Genomic DNA, 22,091 nt, shown 5'->3' on the forward strand with positions numbered 1-22,091 from the left:
TTGTCTTCCTTTAAAACACAGGAACAACAATCTGCACATCCGTTATGGCGCTGTGCATGTGTGCTTACAAACACACACACACACATACACATGCACACACAGTGGGAGAAGGGGCTTCATTGTGCAGCCCTGCTGTGTTGAGTGACTGTAGCGTGTGCTGGGCAACAGCTGCTGTGATCCCCCCCACCCCACCCCCTCAGCCCCCTCCCTCACCCACCCCGTCCCCCCCTCCTCACCTCCACTACTGGCCCATGCTGGTCTAAACATCAATACAATCACACTCACACACACACACACATACAGTATATACAGCACACAAAAACACACTGACTCTTCCTCCATGCTTTTTCAGTCCTTTCCTGTTTACCTCACTCTCTTTTTTGCATATAACACCCCCCCGCCCCCCCTTCACCCCCCCATACCTTTTTTTTGTGTGGCAATCTGTATCAGCTGACAGCGGGCTGTGTCTGTCTGTCTTTAGATACCCCTAGCTCCCCCTACTCTCTGGCTTTCCCCCTGCTGACAGCTGTCTCCGCACTGTAACCCTTTCATTGAGCCGGGCCTCTGTGAAAGTTATACTATAAAGTTTCACTGGTCTCGCACATGTTTTGAGAAGGATCTGACGGCTTTTTTTGGGTTAAGAGGGATTCGGAGACTTAAAGATACATACGCGGACCGAGTTGCTGTTTCTCTAGCCAAGTCTGGTTCCTGGTGGGCTTGTTTGTCATCAGTTGTAGCTTCTGCTGCTGATGTGACCCTGTCTGCAGCTCATTACAGCATGCCACCTGTTTGTCCCGAAGCTAGACGAGACACACACACACACACACAAATAGAGTTTGTTGAGGTGGCAGGGGGTTAATCTAACAGGAGCGTCCATGGCGGAGCTGCCACACAGTGCAGGGACTGTCAATGTCCCACCGTGTCAATGGCTTTCTTTGTCCCGAGAGGCCGTCTTTTTGTTGCCGCAGGGTTTAGGACCAGGCAGACAGGTGGAGGGTTATTGAGCCTTTGAGGAGCAAAGACAAAACAAAGAAGAAAAAAAAAGATATAGGCTGGAACACATTAAGCTAACCTTTCTCACAGCAGCTGACAGTTTTGCCAACTACAACTTTTCATCGACCATGCAATACCAGGCACGCGTTACAAATTTTGCTGTCAGCTGTTTTTTAATTTGATACATTATAATAAAGAAAAGCCTTTGATGGACACCCAGCTGTTATCTCTTCCTGGCTGACAGTTAATTCCAGCCCTTGGTGCTAACAGCAATTAATATCACCCAGTTGTGGGCGTTAGGCACAGGGTTTTTTTTTCCGAAAAACACTTAAAAGGTGTTATTTGCACCCTTCATTCACTCCCTCACATTTTGCAGAGGAGCCACTCATTAGGCATTGATCTGAGCCTAAGGTTTGGAGCCGAACAGGGCGCACACTTTCAGAGCCTGCTGTCATTATCCAACAAAGCAATTGCCAGGAAATTGAAAGACAGACAGGACCGAAAATTAATCTGTGTCACACTCTGAATTTCAGCCCTCGCTTTCCCCTGGTGTCTGTGTTCATCTTCTGTGCGGTGGCGGGGATTTGTGTTGCAGTGTTTGTCAGTGTTTGTACGTTTACTCCTGCTGACACAGTGAGATGCAGGTGTGAGCAGGGCAGGCCCATGGGACACTTCAAGACACACACACAGACACACACACACACACACACACTGACCTCCGGATAGTACGGGCCTCTGTGCTGCACAAACAGACTGAGGGCCATGTGGCTGAGCAGAACCTGGTCTGGCAGACAGACTGACACAGACAGAGACACAGCAAGATTCAAACACCCACAGTACGTATAGAAACAGACAGAAGAATGAGTGTATGTTATGAGGCAGCTGAAAACAAGCCCAGCCTACGACCGTACTGACTCACACACTCAGTAGTCGGCTACGTGTGTTTGATTCTTGTGCTTCTCCAGTGTGTTGTGTTCATGTATGTAAATTCTCAACCCTGTATTTGGCAGTCACATGAGCAAAAGGATGGTTGTTCTTTATTCAAATAATTGCAGTCCAACAACCTGTATGGATTATTTTCATTGGTGTGCAGTGTGTTTGCTTTGTGCTGGAAGTGCTTATTCAAATTCTTTGCTGTTGACACTTTCAACATGTTTTGCTTAGTAAAACAAATTTTGTATTTTGTAATTTTATTCTACATTCATTCCTCTTTTTAAAAAACACCTTACAGTTCAGTTTTACAGTTATAATACAGTCATCTATTTGTTTAATAAAGTTTATCTTAGGCTTTGGGGAAAAAAAGTTATCCTTAAAGTAGTTTAATAAAGTTCAACCTGACACTATCTGCTGAAAAATCATTCTGAATGATTACTTTTTTCTGACCCATTCCACATTTGTGTAATCAAATTGAATTTGCACATGCTCTCGAGAAAACGGCTGTCACTACTCCTCCGTGTGTAGGTGTGTTTGTACAGGCCCTACCTAGGTTGACAGATGCCCTGGTGCAGACAAAAGCCCATTGATGGCAAAGAGACAGCTTTCACTGGCCAACTGATCCCAGCTGCTCGCTACTGTTTCTTTGGCTTAAGATAAAGGCAACAGTTGCATGTGCAGTTGACATCAACATACAGGGGCATAGTGTACCCAAAATGTTTTTAAGGCATGTCATTCTGTACATCAGGTCAACATAAAACATTAACATTTATGTATAATACATTATAATTATAAAAGTCTCCACTTGTTCAATCATCTGTTGGTTTGTGACTTAATGAATTTTGTACACACACACACAAGCATACAAATGTTCACCCTGAGGCTTCTTTAAGTGTATCGTGTGATGTTTGTCAGGCTGCACTGTGACCCTGACACTCTCATGTGCTTTCAGGTGACCCAAGTTCCCATCGAATCATGTGAGCAGTACGGGACGTGTGGAGAGTGTCTGAGCTCTGGGGACCCACACTGTGGTTGGTGTGTCCTGCATAATATGTGAGTATCTCTCAATCATCATCCAGTCCAGTTTATAGACACTTTTACATAAAAATTGTGTGAGACACCTGTCAAAATGTTCCTCAATTCCCCCCCGCTCAAAGGCAGGCAGGTATTTTTTCCTAACGTTTATCTCAGATCATCTCAGAGTCTGAGGAGAGGAGACAGAGTCGGACTGGAAATGGATAGTTGTACCTCAGAGGCACAGAGCTAGTTCAGAGCTGCTGTCCTGTTCTGACTTGACTTGATATTAAGGAAATGGGACAATTCAGTCTGTGTTCAACTTACTGGATTTGGCAAGACAGACCAAAGACACTCATTATTTGACTAGTTGTTGCATAGAACTGTCATATAAGCATTTTGCTGTGTCTGTACATGTTTTATGGACATGGTCTTAATCTGATGAAGCCAAACTATATTTGCTTTGAGTATTCTCGGCAAATAAAGGGATATTTATCCTTTTCTGTATAACCAGCAGTCATACGGATGAGCATAGAAACCATGAGTGACACCTGCTGGTGCTGACATGTTACTGCAACAGCTCTAAACCCTACAGAGCCAGAAAGGAGTAAAAAAAAAAATGATAAAGAGAAAAATAAGAGCTTGAAAAAACACATGAATTTATTGTATCTTCAGTATGAGTCATTTATTGTGGTATTCATCTGTAAGTGGAATTAAAGTGACTCTAGTCAGACGAAATGATGGATAGGGTATACTGGGGACAGAAGATGAATACAACACCCTATTAAAGAAGCTGAGAGACCTTCTGCTCTGTCTCTGTCTCTCCCGCTTTGTTTCTGCACATACTCTCATCAGTCTGAGCTTTTTCTTAGCTGCTATGTCTTGAATTCCCCACTTACGGCCCCTCCTAAATGCAGCCCCTCTCTCTAAAGGTATAGCTGAATATTTGTGTGTGTCAGAGCACCGCCGCAATCATCATTATCGTGATGGCGGCCCCTGCAAAGTGCACTTAAAGTAATTTACATCACTCCAAAGCTGGGACAGGACAAATAATTGCCTAGCGACAAGGTAATTCAGCATGTGCCTGCGGAGGTACGGGAGGGGCTGGCTAAAGCTCTGTATTCTCTGCAGTCTGCGTGCCTTCACACAGGTATCATTTACCACAACATTAGCCTCCGCGCTAGGCTGTTAATCATGTGCTTTTGTGTAGGTGTGGTAGGGAATAGAATAATTCAGGTTGGTAGGAATTCGAATCCACAGCGTTTAAGAGGTGGTAACGCTGAAAGGTGAATGGCTTTCGGAGCTGTTGTGGTGAAAGCAGCTGTAAGTAGGAAACAGCTGGTGTGTGAATACCTTCTTTAGCATGTGTGTGAGCGCTTGGGTCTGAATGTGTGCGTGTGTACATGTGTGGGCGCATGTGGCTTCGATTTTTGTGTACATGCACACGCGCACTTGTGTGGACCGCTGTACTGTACTGTGGGGAGAAAAGGTCAACACCCCGATTCACAACAGATCAGCCATCTGTTCTCCCAACACCACGGACCCTTGCACCACCTGTCCCTGGCCCTAATCCCCCTTTCTCTGTACTGACCCTGCAATGGGTATGGCAGAACCCCTGTCAGCTCTGGCTGAGTTACTGCAGAGAGGAAAAGAAGTTGCAGCGAGAGAGAGAATAGTGAGCTCCTCTTGCTGCCGCTCATGTGGGCGTCTGTGTGGTTCTGCCCACAAATAATTGAAAGAGCTATCTAACAGTTCTGATCTCAGGTTTCTGTTTTGATGGAAATTTTCCATTTGTGTATAATAAACAAAGTGAAAATGCCTGAGATAAAAAACTGAAATAGTTCAAAAAGCTTTTAATACTTTTTCAAATACAGCTTGATGTTGTAGTACCTGCTCCTGTTTCTACTAGACAAAGTGTACACATCATACTGCCACTCATGTCTCCACTCCACCATGTAGACCAAGAAATAAAGAATAAAAAGACTAATGTATCAGGAGAGTAGATAACCACAACATCCCCGGTTTGAGTCCAACCAGGGACCTTTGTTGCCCCCAAAACACCATAAGAAACACAATAGTGTGAACATGAACATCAGAAAAATCCACAAGTGCCATCTTATCAGACTCAGACTCTCTTTATTGTCAACCCATCCATATACAAGTATATGGATGTACATTTAGGATGAAATACTGTTTCCATGGAGCCTACAGTGCAACAGTTATGGGGGGAGAAGCAATGAAATGCCATGATGTATTAGAGTTACAGGTGCACCTACAGTATTTACATGGAAGTTCTGAAATTTGCTTAAAACATGCACAATGTTTTAATGGAAATATAACTAATAACATAAAAATAGATGAACAAATACTTGTAAACCTGAGTGAGTTAGTTAGCATGGAGACTGTCTGAGTGTACAACATAGCTAAAGAGTAGCAGTCAAATACTACTGGAGAAAAGCAGCTGCATCCTTCTTGTGAAGAGTTTCCTTCATCCCACACACTCAAAATTAAATTTCTTGCCAGCCGTGGTGCCATCCACAGCTGTGATCACTACCGCTTCCTTCAGCTTTCTCTATTTCTCAATTTCTCCATCATCCATCCCTAAGCCATTGTTGACTTTATAAAATTATTCCCTCCTTCCCACAGTTGCATGTACCTCCCTAACTCCCCTCCCCAGCAAAGCTAGTATCTATGCCACTCATCTCATCTCCGCTCAGCTCAGCGCAGCTCACTACTGTGCTGTCTCCCATTTAGACGCTCTCCCCTCTGGAATCAGCTCTTCTACACTCCAGAGATGGTTGGCTTGCCACACATAAACACCCCTCGCTTTGATCACCCCCCTCCTTCCTTCCACAGCTGCCATCTACAATATCCATCCTCTTTTCTTCTCCTCCAAACACTATGTCCCCCTCCCCTTTTTTTTCTTTATGTTTGTGCATTTATACTCATTGAAGTGCAGCATTCTAAGGTGGCTAATTAGGAACATGGAAGGACATTAGCTTGGTTTGCGATGATGAGGAGAAGGAGAGAATGTGAGAGAGGCTGAGTGAGGCTATGAGCTGGCCAGGAGTGGCGTCTCTGTCTTCTCAGGCTTTCTACTTTCTTTCTTCTTCCTCCGATTCAGACTCTAAAGTCCTTTAATTACCAGCAGCTGCTAGGAATCCACTGAATGCATGAAGAATGAGAGGGAAAAAAGAGAGGGGATAAGAATGAGGGGAAGAGAATGACAGAGAGAGAGAGAGAGTGTTTGATGCCACACACTCATCGGCCCACAAAACCGAGCAGCATTTTGATTGCAGCTCAAAGGGAGCTCATCATCTCGAGCGCTCTTCAGTCGCAGTCCTGTGAATGGGTAGTTCAGCCTTCGTCTGACCACAATCCAAAAACATGGAGCTATGCTGATGCTCCCCCCCCCCCTCTCTCTCTCTTAGCCTGCATCTCGTCGTCGTTAGATTAGCTCTCTAATCATGCCCAAAAGAGGCTTTTCCATCTCAAAATGTCCCACATCACTCTGTTCTCCCTCCATCCTCTCAGCTCGCTACCACATTCCAGGAGAGGACGAGTGGTTTTGTTGAGATTTGTCAGGATTAGTAGCAAGTCTGACTTCTGTCCAAGGGCTGAGATTGGACAAGCGATCCTGTACTAAGGTCAGGTTAACCAATAGAGTGAGTTTCTCAAAGTCTTACTATTTATTAGAAGCTTTACAATTCAACTGAAGTGGTGAATGACATGTTATATGCGCAAAAAAGAATTTCTATTCTGGTGTCTAAATCAGTGCTAGTTTGTTGTGTGGATTACAGTTTAGGTCTGTTGGTGTAGTTGGCCCCAGCAGAGAATGAGTCAGCATTTGAGGCTGCTCTGAACAGCATAACATATCACTACCATACTGTGATACTGTATTGTACTGTCATTCTGTATGTGGCCAAAATGCTCAGATGTGTTTCAGTAACAACCCACGCAGCAGCCTGAATGGCACAGCTGTCCACTTACGCAAATCGGTGTTACTAGCTTAAACGCTTTCAAGCGATTTCTTTGGCATCCTGGTCGAAGCACATGATATGGGTACCCTGACAGGAAGTGTCAGGGTTTTTTTGGAATGTGACCCAGGATTTAAGAGAAAGGAGGTAGGAGTTTAAGACAGGAAATAGTAATTATTTAGGGATTCAGTTGTTCTCACATGTTTGTCAAAATCAATTACTTACCTATTGTGTCCAAGAATTAAAACAAGACCTTATATTCTCATTTTTATTACTGCTATTACCACTGTTAGACTATTTGTTTATATGGCATGCTCATCACTGTGCTACGAATGACGTCAAACACCAACCATAAAATCTCATCTAATTTACCAGTGGCAACAACAATTAGCCTAGCAATGAAAATGGCTGCTTCAGCCCATTGTGAATGTCAGACTGTGTGTCTAATGGCCGGCTCATCAGCTACAGCCACAGTTAGCAGTCAGAGGGAAGCTGCATCCATCTTCCCAATTGTGCTTAATGAGATATCGATCACGAACATGCAGGTCTATCAATATTTCCATAGATTTTTAGCACATAGAACAAGTACAGGTTGGCTACATGATGACTGAAATACTGCATGTACAGTATGTGTGGGCTGGGTACATTTAAAGCAAAAGGATCCTAAAAATCCTGTGTGTGTGTATCTCTTGCTTGCTCGCTAATTTTCTTTTTCAGATGCTTACATCCCTGCTTCCTCTGCATTTTTTTTTTTTTTTTTGCCATTTTCTCTTTTCTCTTTCTCTGTTTTCACTCTGCTCAGCCCAGACAAGTAAAGCTATAGCTTGATACAGAGCACTGAGCAATAGACTTTTTGTAAATCCTTTTTTCTCTTTATCTCTGCTCTCTTTCTCCTATCCCTTACCCTCACCCAACAGTGACTGAGACAGAAACACACTGGGTTGCATATACCATATATGTGTGCGTGCGCCTGTGCCTGTGAGTGTGTTTCACTGTTAGTGTTTTTGTGAGTTGACTCAGTTTACACTACAATAGTCCTTATGTGAAGATGAAATGAACATGTTGTGGCCATACTGTGCTCTGTGTCCTGCAGGCACTATCCTGCCGTGATATTATCAGTCGCCACAGGAGACAGACTATGAGTTGCGGTGGTTAACTTGACCCCTGACATGAACTTTGGGTTTCAAACTGTGCCCACATGCAAACACAAGCCTACACAGCAACTTGAGCTGGTGAAGTTCTCCATCTCTGTGGTGGTTTGATATTTGAAAACCCTGCTTTTTTCCCCATTTTTTAAATTCCCTCTTCACTTCCCTTCTTACCTCCTGTGGTCTGCATTTAAATGGATATTCTCACACTTCAGGGATGCAGCAGTAAGAAACAAATGCCCTGAATCACTCAGTATGAGGATAAAACACTGAAGGGGGGCAGTGTGTGTTTGTGTATTGCAGCACAGCCCTGCACATCACCACTCACCTAATCATTCCTCTTTTCATGTTGGGGAGGTAAAGTCCCAGTGCAGTCAGTCTTCATACACGTTTACATTAAGATTTGTTTCTGTAGAAATGCAGAATCCCTAGACTAGAGCTTCATTCAACCAAAGCAAATCATGCCAGTGATTTCTAACATAATGGGTTACAACTTTGCTTTGTTAAGCACCATCAAATATTCAATATACATGTAGTTTGTCCTCTCTCTACCTACATCTTCCCACCCTGCTCCTCTTAACCTCCCCACTAACCCTCCCCATGCTGCCACCAAAGCATCTCCTCTCTGATCTCATTTTCCTTTCTGTGTGGCGTTTTGTGGTGTGGCTCCACTGAGGGAAGGAAGGTGATTTTAAAATGGCTCCCCCCTCTGTTCTCTCCTCCTGTTTTTAAACACAGTGCTCACAGCTAGAGCTGCAATCAGACAGGTCTTCACACTTCCACTGAAGTCCTTAGATGTGGTAAGGGAAGGGGAGGAGGGATAGAAGAACAGAAATCTTTCCTTGTCACCTGCCTCTCCTGCTCTGCTGTCAAGGCCAGGATGCGTGTGTGTGTGTGTGTGTGTATATAAAGATGTGCATAGATGTATGTAGAACGTGCAACGGACTGTATGTTATCATGCATATATATGTGTCTGTGCACATTCATATGGATGTACACATTTGTCTGTAGCTATGGTCCCTTATGGATGTTTGCGTCTTTGTGCTTCAGTGTGTATGTGTGAATGGGTGTGTGTACTCAGACGTCTGTGTGTCTATCAAAGCGTGGTACTGCAGAGGCGACAGTGTAATTGCCTGTCTAGGGCAATAGAAGAAGAAGCAGGCATTGGTAGAACGGACCCTGAGGTCTGGCCTCTGCTACCCTCATCCTCCCATGCCATTGAAAGTGCTTCTGGGGCCACACAACATTACAAATGACACTGTTCATTAGAAATAGGTTACTGAATTAGATTAGAAATGCAACTGCTACTTACAACTGCACTCATATCCTGCGCTGTAGTTGTAGACACCAGAGAGGTGTAATGATGGAAGTGCAAGCAGCTACTTCAGCACCATGGACAGGGCTTAGAGAGCATAACATCCAGGCTGACTGCCTCCAGCAGCTGCTTGAGAGAGAATAGCTATGAGCCACTTGTTACAGGAGACGGGCTAAAAGAACTGCTTGCATCTGTACCGTCAATCTGTGCATACACATGGAGACATGTATGCATGTGTTTATGTTCGTAGGTATGGGTATGCATATGTATATAAACAGGGTCTACTCCGATGTGTTACTTTTTTATAACAAAAAAAATGTGTGCATCACCACCTTGAACACCTTAGTTCTCCGTGTGAGGGCCCCCGTCAGGAATGTGAGTGATGGGACACAAAGCTTTGGTGAAGCTACTGAGTGACAAGCCAGGGCTAGACAGGAGGATAAGGGGGGTGCAGAGTGGATGGGGTCAGGAGGGGGAATATGAGGAAGGCAGGATTCTAGTCAACACTCAGTGGCATGCACTTCAACTAATGAGAGAGGCAAGGGGTCAGCTTCTAACTACACAGAGATAATGGCCATCTCCTGAAACCATGGCAACAGCAGCCATCCTGCACCCCTCACTCCCCCTGCCCCACCCCCTTGCTGCTCTCTCATCTTACTTCACCCCACCGAAATGAATTTTATTTTTTTAAAAATCACATTGAAGAAAATCAATGCAGGGGCTTTTGTCAGTTAATGACCGCCCAGGTTTTTGCATCTGTAACCGTACAGCTCTGAGACATGCATAAAACATTGTGCCGCAGCCCACACCTGAAAGCACATTAGGTATCATTTTCTGCTGCCATTGTGGATGTAAAAGAAGCGGCAAATTACAGACGGAGTAACACCTTGTCAAAGAAAGGTGTGCTAATTTCAACTTGTGAAAGAGTGAGACAAAAGGGAGAGACATGGACAGAGAGAGGAGAAACGTGGCAAATGTAGCTGTGTTGGAGTGAAATATGTAAAGTGAGGACAATTCATATTTGGAGTAAATTAAAAAATGTCACATTTAAAGTGTAGAAATAGAAACTCCAAAGTGGTGAGGGGGGAAATCAGGTAATCATTTTGGAAAAAAGAAAAAGAAATCCTGCTGCAGTGGCCCCCCTTTCCCAGTGGGAGATTCACACTACTACACTAATTCTGCACTTTCCTACTCTCTAAAAATCCCTAGGGAGTACTGTGCATATGAGTTGTTTGTATGTGGGCATGCCTGGTGTGTCTGTGTGTGTGTGTGTGTGTGTGTGTGTGTGTGTGTGTGTGTGTGTGCGTGTGTTTGTGTGTGTGTGTGTGTGTGTGTGAACCTTGGTGTGCGTGTGCCTGTTCATGTGAGTCTGCTGGATGGCTTGAACTTCTGACAACATAATTACACACAGAGGCTGTGGATAAAGATGTAGCTTAGAGTCAGTATGTGTGAGAGTATGTGGTTAAGAAGCATGATATGGGCCCTAACACATACTACCACACACACAAACACACACACACACACACACCACACACTCACACGCATGCACAGACACAGACACACACACACACACACACACACAGAGGCAACAGCCAGGGGAGAATGGACAGGGCTTGTAGTGGCACATCAGCACCATGGACAGCGGCTGACCCATCGAGTCCAATTAGAGCTGCTGTGACCAGACAGCCAGTTAGCCAGACACTTAGACTGCTGGGTTGGATGAGGATAGAGAGTCTTTGGTGTAATGGGATGGAGGGAACACACACTTTTAATAAGAAGTAGGAGGTGGCTGAGTTTTAATGAGTAATGTGGCGGATTGTGGGGGTTTCATGTGGTACTTGATACACTGCCTGACCATTAAGGTCTCTTATGAGTGAACAGTGTGTAATTTGCAGTAGTTACATCTCCAAAGTTGCAGTGATTGAAGGATATCACTTGGGCGTGTAGGGCTTAGTGCTGTGGTTTCGAAGTTTATGTTAGTATGGTGTATTAAAATACCCACTGGAAACAGTGGTTCTACCACTGTTGATGCCATTTGGTTTCTATGGTTTATTGTGAATGCAAAGCCTCCTAGAGGCCATGATCACCTATAGTTTATAATACTTTTAGAGCTACTTTACATGTTCTAAAAGCCAGCTGTTATTGATTGTTGGGGTGTCGTGAAATGCACATTTTTTTTACAAGAGTTAGCGATTTTGTAATTTATTAGTATTTATTAGTTTTTAAGCTAGCAAAACAGCAAAACTGTTTTCAATATCTGTTTTACAAAACATGAATAAGCCTAACAACAAAATAACTCTGTATTGTGGAGCATGTCACATTTATAGGCTCAAACAACACAAAACATTCCTGTAACATTCTCTCTAGACAAAAGTGAGCTGTTAACATAATGTTGAGAAGACAGTGACAGGGTTATTTCCTCCTCACAGCACTGCTGCTGAAAATTGTTCTTATTGCTATTACAAAATTGTTTGATAGCTCATTTATTTAACAATTTTTACTTAGTGTTTTTGACATTTTTAATTATCATCTTCCCTTCCACTTTCTTCTTGTTGTTAGGTTTTAATTTTTGTCACAACACTGGCAGTTTTGTCTTTTTTACGCTCAATTTCAATTGTCACATAATGTTTTCATTGCAGTATTTACTGTAACATCAGCATTCATGTCTATCACTGTTAATGTTTGTATTTTCTTTCCTATAACAACATTGGCAGCATCTCCTTTTCCTGTAATTTACAAATTCATGGGGTTACTTTTGTTTTAGTTCCTGTTACAATTTTGGTAAAAATGTCTCACTGAATTTTTCATATTGTAACTTCGGTTGCCCCTCTTTTTCTTTTTGCTTATATTCCTGTTGAAAAACAAATATCAGTAACCCATTTTGTTCTTTGTCCCTCCTTCCCCTGTCTCTTCAGCTGCTCCCAGAGGAACCGGTGTGAGCGTGCAGATGAGCCGTACCGTTTTGCCGCCTCTCTCAACCAGTGTGTGAAAGCCACTGTGTACCCAGACAGCATCGCAGTGTCAGAGCCCAGCGTACATGTAAGTTTTCACAGACACACATTCTTATACACACACATACAAGCACACACAATGCCGAACACCTGCAATCTCAACTACTACTTGGACAAATTACAATGAAAAAGCTCCCATCTACATATTCTCTACCCACATACAGAGGCAGAACATTTTAAATGATCCCACGTAGCAGTACACCTAGTCTTGATTGTGGTTGATGCATAAACATTAGATGGGAAGGTTCATAAGAGCTCTATGTGGGTGTTTCAGTGTGCATATGCTCACTCGGTACAAAGCAGTCAATATGTGTGCCAAGACGTGTTTGTGTGGGTGGGTGTGTAGGTGTTAAAGTTGTCAAAGTGCAGCTGAGTACAGTGCAGTAGTTCCACATGGACTGATTGAAAACAGGCAGATAGAGCATTAGTAGAAAGGTTCTGCCAGTCCAACTTCTGGTGAATGTTGCGCATTTACACATGCGGACACACATTTTAGCTCTTTAAATACCCACAGTGTTAAAGGGTCAGAAACACAAAAGAGAACACATTTTTCAATTTATCCAGATTGATTTGCTTTGGTTTGGACATGTCAGATCAGATTTTGAAATGTGTGCTTACACCCCAGTGGTGACAGCAGTTGTGCTCAGCAGCATTTGGTTCATGTAATTTAACAGCGTCAATCATATGGATGAGACATGCACACTTTGGGTGTCACAAGAGAAGACTTTGGTGTAAACATGCACTGTTGTTCTACAGCTAGAGCTATTGTTCAGTGATGCTTTGTGAGCTTTGTATTTACATCTACTTTCACAAGTGTGCACTTCTAATCTGTAAGTACTGGCACACTTCTGTCTGTGGAGAGAGACATTTGACATAATTTCATAGAATATAATTCCGGGTGAAACTGCACAAATGGTCTGTGGACTAAAATGTGATGATTTTAAGCAAGAGATGTTGCTTTACAGTTTTGCAGATTTAACATTGTGGCTTTGTGGTCCTACAAACCAAGTACTACTTATCTCTGTGGTAATGTGATGGCAGACATCACTACAGCACATCTCCACACCTCTTCATTTGCACATCAACAGCCTGAATTGGTTGACAGGACAGGCGTGTTTTTTCTTTGTATTTCGGGTAATCTGACTCTAATCTAACTGGCTAAAAAAAATCTGCTAAGTGTGCCAATAGCTCTGGCAGTGACTCATGCTGCATCGCACGATATCTCACCTTTAAACTCACCCTCAGTAGACCCTGACCTGTCATCCAGTTTACTAACAGCAGTTTATTAGCCAGCATGTTAGCAGTTATGTTTGTTTCCATGTCAGCCATACAGGCAACAGGGTCATCCAACCAAACCATCCACAAACACGCTCGCAAATTCACACAACTCACAAATTCCACAGGGGCAGACAGCTATCTCCATGACAACGCAGCCTCTTCATGTGGGCACCAGGAGAGAGAAAAAAAACACAGAGAAAACAATCAAATTACCTTTATTAAAACTCTGCTACCAATTAGGCTGGCCGTTGCTGCCAAGCTCTGAAAACACCCACCAACACCATCATCAGGGAGGACAGGAGAACAAAAAGAGCAAAGGCTTAACATTCAGACAAGCATACTCTCTGTAGCAGCCTTGTTGCTTGTGTGTGTGTGTGTTTGTGTGTGTGTGTGTGTGTGTGTGTGTGTGTGTGTGTGTGTATAAGCAAATTTTGAGTGTTTATCTGTATATGTGTGTCTTGGCAGAACGATGAGAGCTAATTAATGTGAGAGGTTACTCAGGGAATTCTACATTGAACAAAAGACATTGATTGCTGTGATTGCTGTAATCAAGGATCTCTCTGACACACCTCAGAATGAAGCAACACAAACATGGTGAAAGTAAAACAGGGGAAGACGAGAGGTCCTCAGCAGCAGGAAAAAAAAAAAAAGAAAAAAAAAGAAATCATCTATCCTCTCAATGGGTACCAGAGTAAGCCAGCTAACGAGGGAGGCAGTGTAGTCAGCTACTGAGACAGTCAGCATCTCTTGAAAGGCCTACAGTTAAGCTGCTCAGCTGCCTTGCCTGTCCCAGTAGCCCCGCGGTGTTTAGTGAGAGGCAGATAAAACAAAGAGAAACTTCAAACGGTATGGCCCAAAAATAACAGCTAATGGAACAAGGCTGTGAAATGCCATGGTGATAATTATCCAGACTGCCTCTCTTGGCTGGAGAGCCAGATCACACACCCTGTGCGCAAAATACATTTATTTATAGGAAGAGCAGCTGAATGCTGTAGCCCCGTGTCACAGCTCTCCAAATAATGACTTCAAACGCCTCTATGCGCGTCTGCACATGCGTAGTTTATTGCATATGTACCGCACCTTGTGCATGTGTTTTTCTTGTGTGTATTTCATGGATATGTGTGTCTTAATGAAATCTAAAAAAAGAGGAAACAACAAACACATTTTGCCAAGTGGACATTTTTTCCACTTTATTTATGCAGCTTAATATGCATATTGACCACCGACTGAATCACAATGTCTGCCTCTACCATCAGGGTGATATCCTCTACACTGAAATGGAAGATTAAGATCTAAAGAAAGCCCTGTTTCTGTTATTATGATGTTGATAACATTTTTAAGACATAGCAACATTTCTTAGCAACATGGAAGGACAGTTTTGCCAGCAGCAGTGTGTTCTTTTTTCATTCTATTTGGCACTTATTACACTTTTGCATGCAAGCCATTTTCCCCAACCTATCATATCTCATCTTTACCAAAGATACCAAGTGCTAATGCCTGTTAGGGTTGTTTAATAAGATTTTTTCCAGTTGCTGATATAACATGGCTTTGGCATCTTGTTGTATTATCTAAAATGTCAAAAAATTGTGAAAAATGCCCCCCAAAAAAATTCCCAGAGTCAAAGGTGACGCCTTCAGATGTCTTGTTTTGTCTGATCAGCAGTCCAAAACCCAAAGCTATTCAGTTTACTATTATGTATGACAAACAAAATCATTAAATCATCACATCTGACAAGTTGAAAACAACACATTTTTTGGCATTTTTGCTTTAAAAATGGCTAAAACAAAGAATTGATCATCAAAATTGTATTAGTATTATCACACTGTGCGTGCATTGTGTAAGAAGATAAGACATATTGTCAACCCTACTGCACATTTTTATCCCATGTTCAAACTACTGTGTATAACAAACTTTGCCACATCATAAAAACATTACCTCTCATGTGTCCCATCCCATGTGCAGCTGCTGGTGAAGGTGAGCGATGTTCCAGACCTTTCTGCAGGCATCACCTGCTCCTTTGGCAACCTGACGGAGGTGGAGGGGCAGGTCAATGGCAACCAGATACTCTGTGTTTCTCCTGCTGCCAAGGATGTCCCCCTCATCCCCACCGACCAAGGTAGATACAACAAACAGAAACACACATACTAGCATCCATTGAATACAAACTGATGAGCTCCCAAAATATTAATATTCCTTTGTAGTGTCCAGTTGACTGATGTGATCAGGGCCATTAGATGAGAACCTCTCTGCTATTTATACCGCACTGAGCTGTTCTCACTGTTCATCTGCACACACGCACACACTCTAAAACATCTTTATTGATTTAACACTCCTCCTTTACACAGGTACCATCTTCATAACAAGCTCCCACTGTTCCAGGATCAGTTGTCTGACTGTGGAGTGTGCTACACACAAGGCCAGGCCCCATTAGAGCTGATGGAGGATCAGACTGAGGTCTCCTGGCCTGTGGCTGAGCTATAGCTCACCACATTACTGCCCTCAGATTGGGCTAATAGGCAAAGGTCTAACATGCAGGCTCAATCAGCCGGGGGAGGATTTAGTTGCGGGGACGACAGGGTAGTTGATGTGGTGGATTAGTGTCTTAGCAGAGCCAAGGCACAGAAAGCTGGTCTGAAATTATGAAGATGTGACAGGCTGTTTGCTTCTGAGAAATGTGCTGCCTGATGAACACATACAGGAAAAAATGCAATATATAATTATTATAAGTGATTATAATAGTTAGTTATAAAGTTAGAAGGTCCAATCAGCCATTTTTACCTCAGCTCACAAAATCGAAGGTAGAACACAACCATTGTTGTGCAGAACTCTTAGGTTCAGGAATAAAAATATGCTAATCACCTGTAATATACTATTCATAGAAATATTATGACCTTTCAAGCATTCCTCCAGCATATTTCCATAAATATACAACAACGGCTTTGGCATTATTTATTTTCAAACATATATATCATAATGAATACTAACACCTGTTGTTTGACAATAAATACCTGTTGTTTGCAAGCCAAGATGGCTGCAGGGTGAAAAAACCAAACACCCTGAATAATATATTATGTGCAGTGTGTGGAAATCACTGTGTGTTTTGGGGGTTCAGTAATCCTCCTCCCTGTGAGTAAATGACAGCCCTGTTTGCCCAGAGCTCCCATGGGGAGTGGTGCATCAGGCACTAATATGAATGTTCTCCCCCAGGTAAATGTCAGCCAATCCCCCCTGTAAGCCCTCCCTCCATCCATCCATCTAGCTATCTATCCATCCACGCTTCCATTCCCCTCTCTCTCTATCCCCCCCCCTCCTGCATTTTGACCACCTTCCCCGTTCCTCCTTCCTCTTTTGTTGCCTCTCGCAGCTGTTTATACCTCCATTTTTACTCCTACATTCATTCCCCTGAGGCCACCTCCTCCTGACCACCCTGCTATCCTCCTCCATCCCCTGTCTGCCATCAAGCCTTTCTATCCAAGAGGAGAGGAAAGGATAGATAAAAATGAGATTAAATTCGGAGAAGAGGGGAAAGGAGATAAGAGTAAAATTCAGAGGACACTGGACTGATGTTGAGCTTGAAATTAAAGAAAAAAGCACCCACTCGCCTTCACTGAGGAAAAACAAAATCCTAGAGGAGGGGTTTGTGTGGACAGGAACTCTGGACCACTTTGTTTGCCAGATCCTGTGAGACAAATCTGCAGTGGTAGAAGTCAGCTATGAGCCTAGCCTGCCTGTTATACACACACTTGTGTGTGAAACAGAGCCTTATTCCCAACAGGTGCTGTGGAGAGAACGGGGCACGGAGGGTCATTCAAGCCTCCTACACACTGAATGTCATCTGAAATTCAGGCTGCTCTACACATATACACACACACAAACACACACACACACACATATTTATGGAGTCTATATTCTCGTGGGGGGAGATAAGAGGCTGTTTTTACAGAGAACAGAAGCACAGTCAGAACTCAGCAAAATGCAGGAAGACAAATTTTGATCAGATTAAATACTAGCTCTGTATGTGATTGAAATTTTTATTTTAAATTTTATTATGCTGTATATTCTCAAGTAAAGCTCGTTTTAGTTTGGCTTGCATCTAAATATTTCTCGCAGGAAATGCTACCTTTCTAGATATCTTTTACACTAGCATCCCAACATCACCAGCTCATGGCCGCGCTGAATTTAAACGTGCTGAGAAACAAGATTTAGCGTTACATTTAATAACATCTGCTCTTCACAAGTTCACAATAAAGAGTCCGCACCATAATTATGCATAAGTATACATTAAATGTTCATCTTCTCTCATATCCTCTCTTTCAGATTGGTCAGGCGTCGAGCTGAGGCTCAATTCCAAGGAGACTGGTCAGATGCTCATCAGCACAGAGGTCAAGTTTTACAACTGCAGCGTCCACCAACTGTGAGTATCTCTCTTTGCGATCATTCGTTCTCTTTTAATTTACAAAAACAATGCCCCGGACCTGCTGCCCAAAACCACTGAATCAATGCTATGGGAATTAGTTACAATTTGTCCTTAACCTTAGCCCCTAAAAATATCCCCTGTAAAGACTAATGTAATCTGATCGCTGGCTGCTCCCCAGGCACTGTAACAGGAAGTTCTGTACTGTTGCGCTAATGAAGCCTTCTTCTCAAACACGCTGCAGTACAAAACACGCTGCTCTCTCTGCCTAACAGGTCCTCACTCAGGATTTCATGCCCATTTATGCCATGTCTGTCCCTGATTGAGTGATGTCGAATTGAATCCTTGGATTGGAGATCTCAGTGTGCGGTGCCTTTGCAATTGCTCGCTTCATTCCACTGTGGCAGATTCTGTTTGTGTGAGATCCAAAGGCCTTGCTGACTTGGAAGTATCACTGAAGGGAAAGCAGGAGAGTTAGGATATCACAGCAGAGATGCTAACCGAGGTGCAGGAATCTGTAGCACGTCATATTATCCTTTCACTATCCCTTCGACATTAAAACAAAACGCTGTAGCCGCTGTCTTCGGGCTGCCTTTGCCAGATAAAAGCAGGCTATGTTATTCTCCTTCTCTTTCTCCCTCTCTCTCTCTCTTTTTCTCTTTCTCTTCTCTCACATACAGACACACACACACACACTGCCCTATAGCTTCATATGGCTGTCTGCCGTCTGAGAACACTGTCTGAGTGGCACAGAAAGCAATTACCAGCTCTCACATCAGCTCAGTTAATCGGCAACGACAAACATACTTGCGCACACAGCCAAGCGCACACTCAAACACACAGAGAAAGATGTGTACACTTGAAAAGGCCACGCGCTGTCTCTCGCACACTCCGATGCCAACTCGTCTTTCTCTCCCTCTCACACACGCATACTGTACACTCTTATTCGCCTGAAGGTGAGTCAGCCCTATTCTTCTGAATTAGTGTGCTTGCCAGAGATCCCTCCCATGCTTTTGCACTGATGAATATTTCACAATAAGCAAGTACGCATAACTCAACCTTATTTCGAGAGAGAGAAAGAGAGAGGGACAGCCAAGTGAGACTACAATTGTCTCCTAACAACTGTTCATGAATACATAGTGTAGTAAATGCCATCGCAATCGATTATCAGTTTATGTTGTCTTCGCTATTAGAACGTATGAGGACCTCAGACACACATCTTCATAATATCTCGTCCATCCTTACATTTGTTCATCTCTCCATCCATTCATTCATGTAACCAGTATACAGGGTTGAAAAAAACTTTACTAGAACATTTTTATACTAGATTTACTTTGCAGATAACACATTTAAAAACCCGTAATGAGCATATAATATTGAATGTGTTGATACACAGTATATTGAACTAACCAAGAGTATTCAAGATAAGTTAAAAATAGCTACATCTTGTCAACCTATGTCATTTAAATGCTGCTTACACGTTAATGTGTTAATAATAATAACCCAATAACACTAACATAACACTAACATGGGTCACTCTACTGCGTAATGAGTACTTTTTGTGTGTTATATGCATTTTGCTGATACTAATTAAGTACTTAAGTATGAATACAGGAGTTTTATCTGTAATGGAGTATTTTTTTCATTGTGGTACTGATACTTTTACTTTTCCACCACTGGCAGTACAGATTTTTACCCCTATAGTGATACACACAAACATACACACTTACATATTTTACATGCAAAAAAGCTCACACACACACACACACCTAACAGCTGGTAATTACAGCGACTCTCCAACAATGCAGGGCTAATGGTAATTGCAGGATCAAGCTGCGCCAATGTCTTATTTGTCCTCATTACTCAACGTTCCTCCACTCCATCTCCCGCTCTCTGTCTCTCTCTCTCTCTCCATCTGATTCTGGTTATGAGGGCTAATATGCAGCCTCCCGTTCACACATGACACACAGCATTAATATATGGCAGTAGAAAATATATGCGGGGTAGAACTTGGCCCAGCAGCTATTAGGTACTGTGCCAACCACAAGGGCACAACAACAGCAGGTGCCCACTTGGGATCTGAACTCATTTCCTGTGTGGCACTTCCCCCCACTTTGGCAAACTTGCTGCCCCTCCTTGACTCTGCTGTTTTTCCCTGACTCTCTCACTATATGTGTGTGTGTGTGTGTGTGTGTGTGTGTGTGTGTCCATGCAGGTGTCTGTCATGTGTGAACAGTGCCTTCCGCTGTCACTGGTGCAAGTACCGCAACTTGTGCACCCATGACCCCTCCAGCTGTTCATTCCAGGAGGGACGAGTCAACGCCTCTGAGGTAAGTGGAACACACACATGCATATAAGCAAGCTTGCTAACACAACTTTCTCTTTCTTTCCTATCTTTTCCTCTTTCTCCCTCTCTCTCCTGCACATTCCCTCTTTCTGTTTCCTTCTGCCTGCATCCTGCTCTGTGTTCGAGCTCTGTGTCAGCCTCGGGGCTTGTCTTCAGAAAGACAGCCATCAAAGCTCTTCTATTTCTGCATTGGTGTTTCTCATTCACAGCTCTTGTTCTCTGCAGTAGCAATTAAGAGTCTATTATCTCTGGAGTTATTGAGCTTAGCGTGTCTTAACAATGACCCAGGATCACTCTGCCCAAGTCAGTCATATGCAGTGGAAACAAACTGCTTGAAATACGCCTATGTGTGTGTTGGTTTCCATGTGTCTCTGGCTACGCACACATACAGTACTTGTGTATTTGCTTTTGGATACTGTTATATGTATGTTTTTACTTCTCTAAACCAATTTACAAAGCGTTATTGTACATATGGATTGGCAGTGGGCATCACCCCTGAAATCTTTCATTTGTCATGGAACTCACACACAATTACTAGCTACATTAATTAGCTTAGAGGCTTTACTCCCAGTCAGTATTACATATAAACACAGACCTTTCCGAGTCTGTAAGTAGCAATAACAGCTGTTTTAATAGCGGGATCCTGCAAAATAAAGTTGTATTAGAATAGAGGTCAGCATGGGATCACTATATGATGCCATATCTATGAGCTAAGAGGACTTTATAAGAGGAGATTTATCAATGTGTAAGGCTAGAGGCCATCAAGACCAAAGCTTCAGTGTGTGATGTTGTGATGATGGTTTTCTTGGTAGCAAATGTTGCTTTCACATTTGTAATTTACCTCACTAAAGTAATTAGCCTCTAAATTGCTTCCTTGTACTGTAAACCACTGAGCACTTATTTAATCATTCTCAGTCTTTGCCGACTGAGGAGGTCCTGAAATCCTCTCTTGATAATGAGTTGTTCAACACTCAGATATCAGCTCAGAGCTTTCCAAGGTCACAGGAGTCACTTTTAAATTCTAGCTTAAGGTGGATTTCTTCTTCAGCTGCACTTATTGCACTTCATATTTCTTATTATCCTTCCTATTCATCACTCCCATGTGGAGCTTTGGCGTCTCTCATCTTGCTGGTGACACATTTTTGTCTTGTTGGCACTGATATGCACTCTTTGCACTTTGTGCTTGTTTCCTTCCAGGACTGTCCCCAGCTGGTGCGCTCTGAGGAGATTCTGATCCCGGCAGGGGAGGTGAAGCCTATCACCCTGAAGGCCAGGAACCTGCCACAGCCCCAGTCTGGCCAGCGAGGCTACGAGTGTGTCCTTCATATCCAGGGGGTTAGCCACCGAGTCACTGCCCTTCGCTTCAATAGCTCCAGCGTGCAGTGCCAGAACAGCTCGGTAGGTTGGGTGACACACTGTAGGATTTTTTATTTTAGTTTATTTGTGTACACATTCTTCATACAGTATACAGAAAGAAGATAGATACATTGGTAATTACATATGTTATTGTTCTGTAGAAAATTGCCATAGCACCCTGCAACAGTATGTGTGTGTGTGTGTGTGTGTGTGTCATTTAGTCAGAGGAGCCACAGTAGTTGCAGCTTAGGTAATTACACTGGAGAAGACTGCAGCATGGCTCTGCCCTCCAGTCAAGCACTGAC

General features: G+C 43.1%; 1 protein-coding gene across 3 annotated transcripts in view; it reads left to right on the forward strand.

Moving 5' to 3' along the window:
- plxna2 (plexin A2) overlaps nucleotides 1-22,091 on the forward strand; it is a 169,066-nt gene that overhangs the window by 88,745 nt on the left and 58,230 nt on the right. For 2 of the 3 annotated variants that reach the window (XM_042409017.1, XM_042409019.1), the window contains 6 exons: nucleotides 2,879-2,979; nucleotides 12,296-12,419; nucleotides 15,632-15,785; nucleotides 17,987-18,083; nucleotides 20,299-20,413; nucleotides 21,628-21,828. In XM_042409017.1, the coding sequence (XP_042264951.1) occupies nucleotides 2,879-2,979; nucleotides 12,296-12,419; nucleotides 15,632-15,785; nucleotides 17,987-18,083; nucleotides 20,299-20,413; nucleotides 21,628-21,828 (792 nt within the window). Of the gene's footprint in view, nucleotides 1-2,878; nucleotides 2,980-8,829; nucleotides 8,866-12,295; nucleotides 12,420-15,631; nucleotides 15,786-17,986; nucleotides 18,084-20,298; nucleotides 20,414-21,627; nucleotides 21,829-22,091 lie in introns of those variants that run through there. The other variant, XM_042409020.1, reaches the window with a different exon arrangement.

The sequence above is a fragment of the Thunnus maccoyii genome, chromosome 4 (genome assembly GCF_910596095.1).
Source record: "Thunnus maccoyii chromosome 4, fThuMac1.1, whole genome shotgun sequence".
Taxonomy (NCBI): domain Eukaryota; kingdom Metazoa; phylum Chordata; class Actinopteri; order Scombriformes; family Scombridae; genus Thunnus; species Thunnus maccoyii.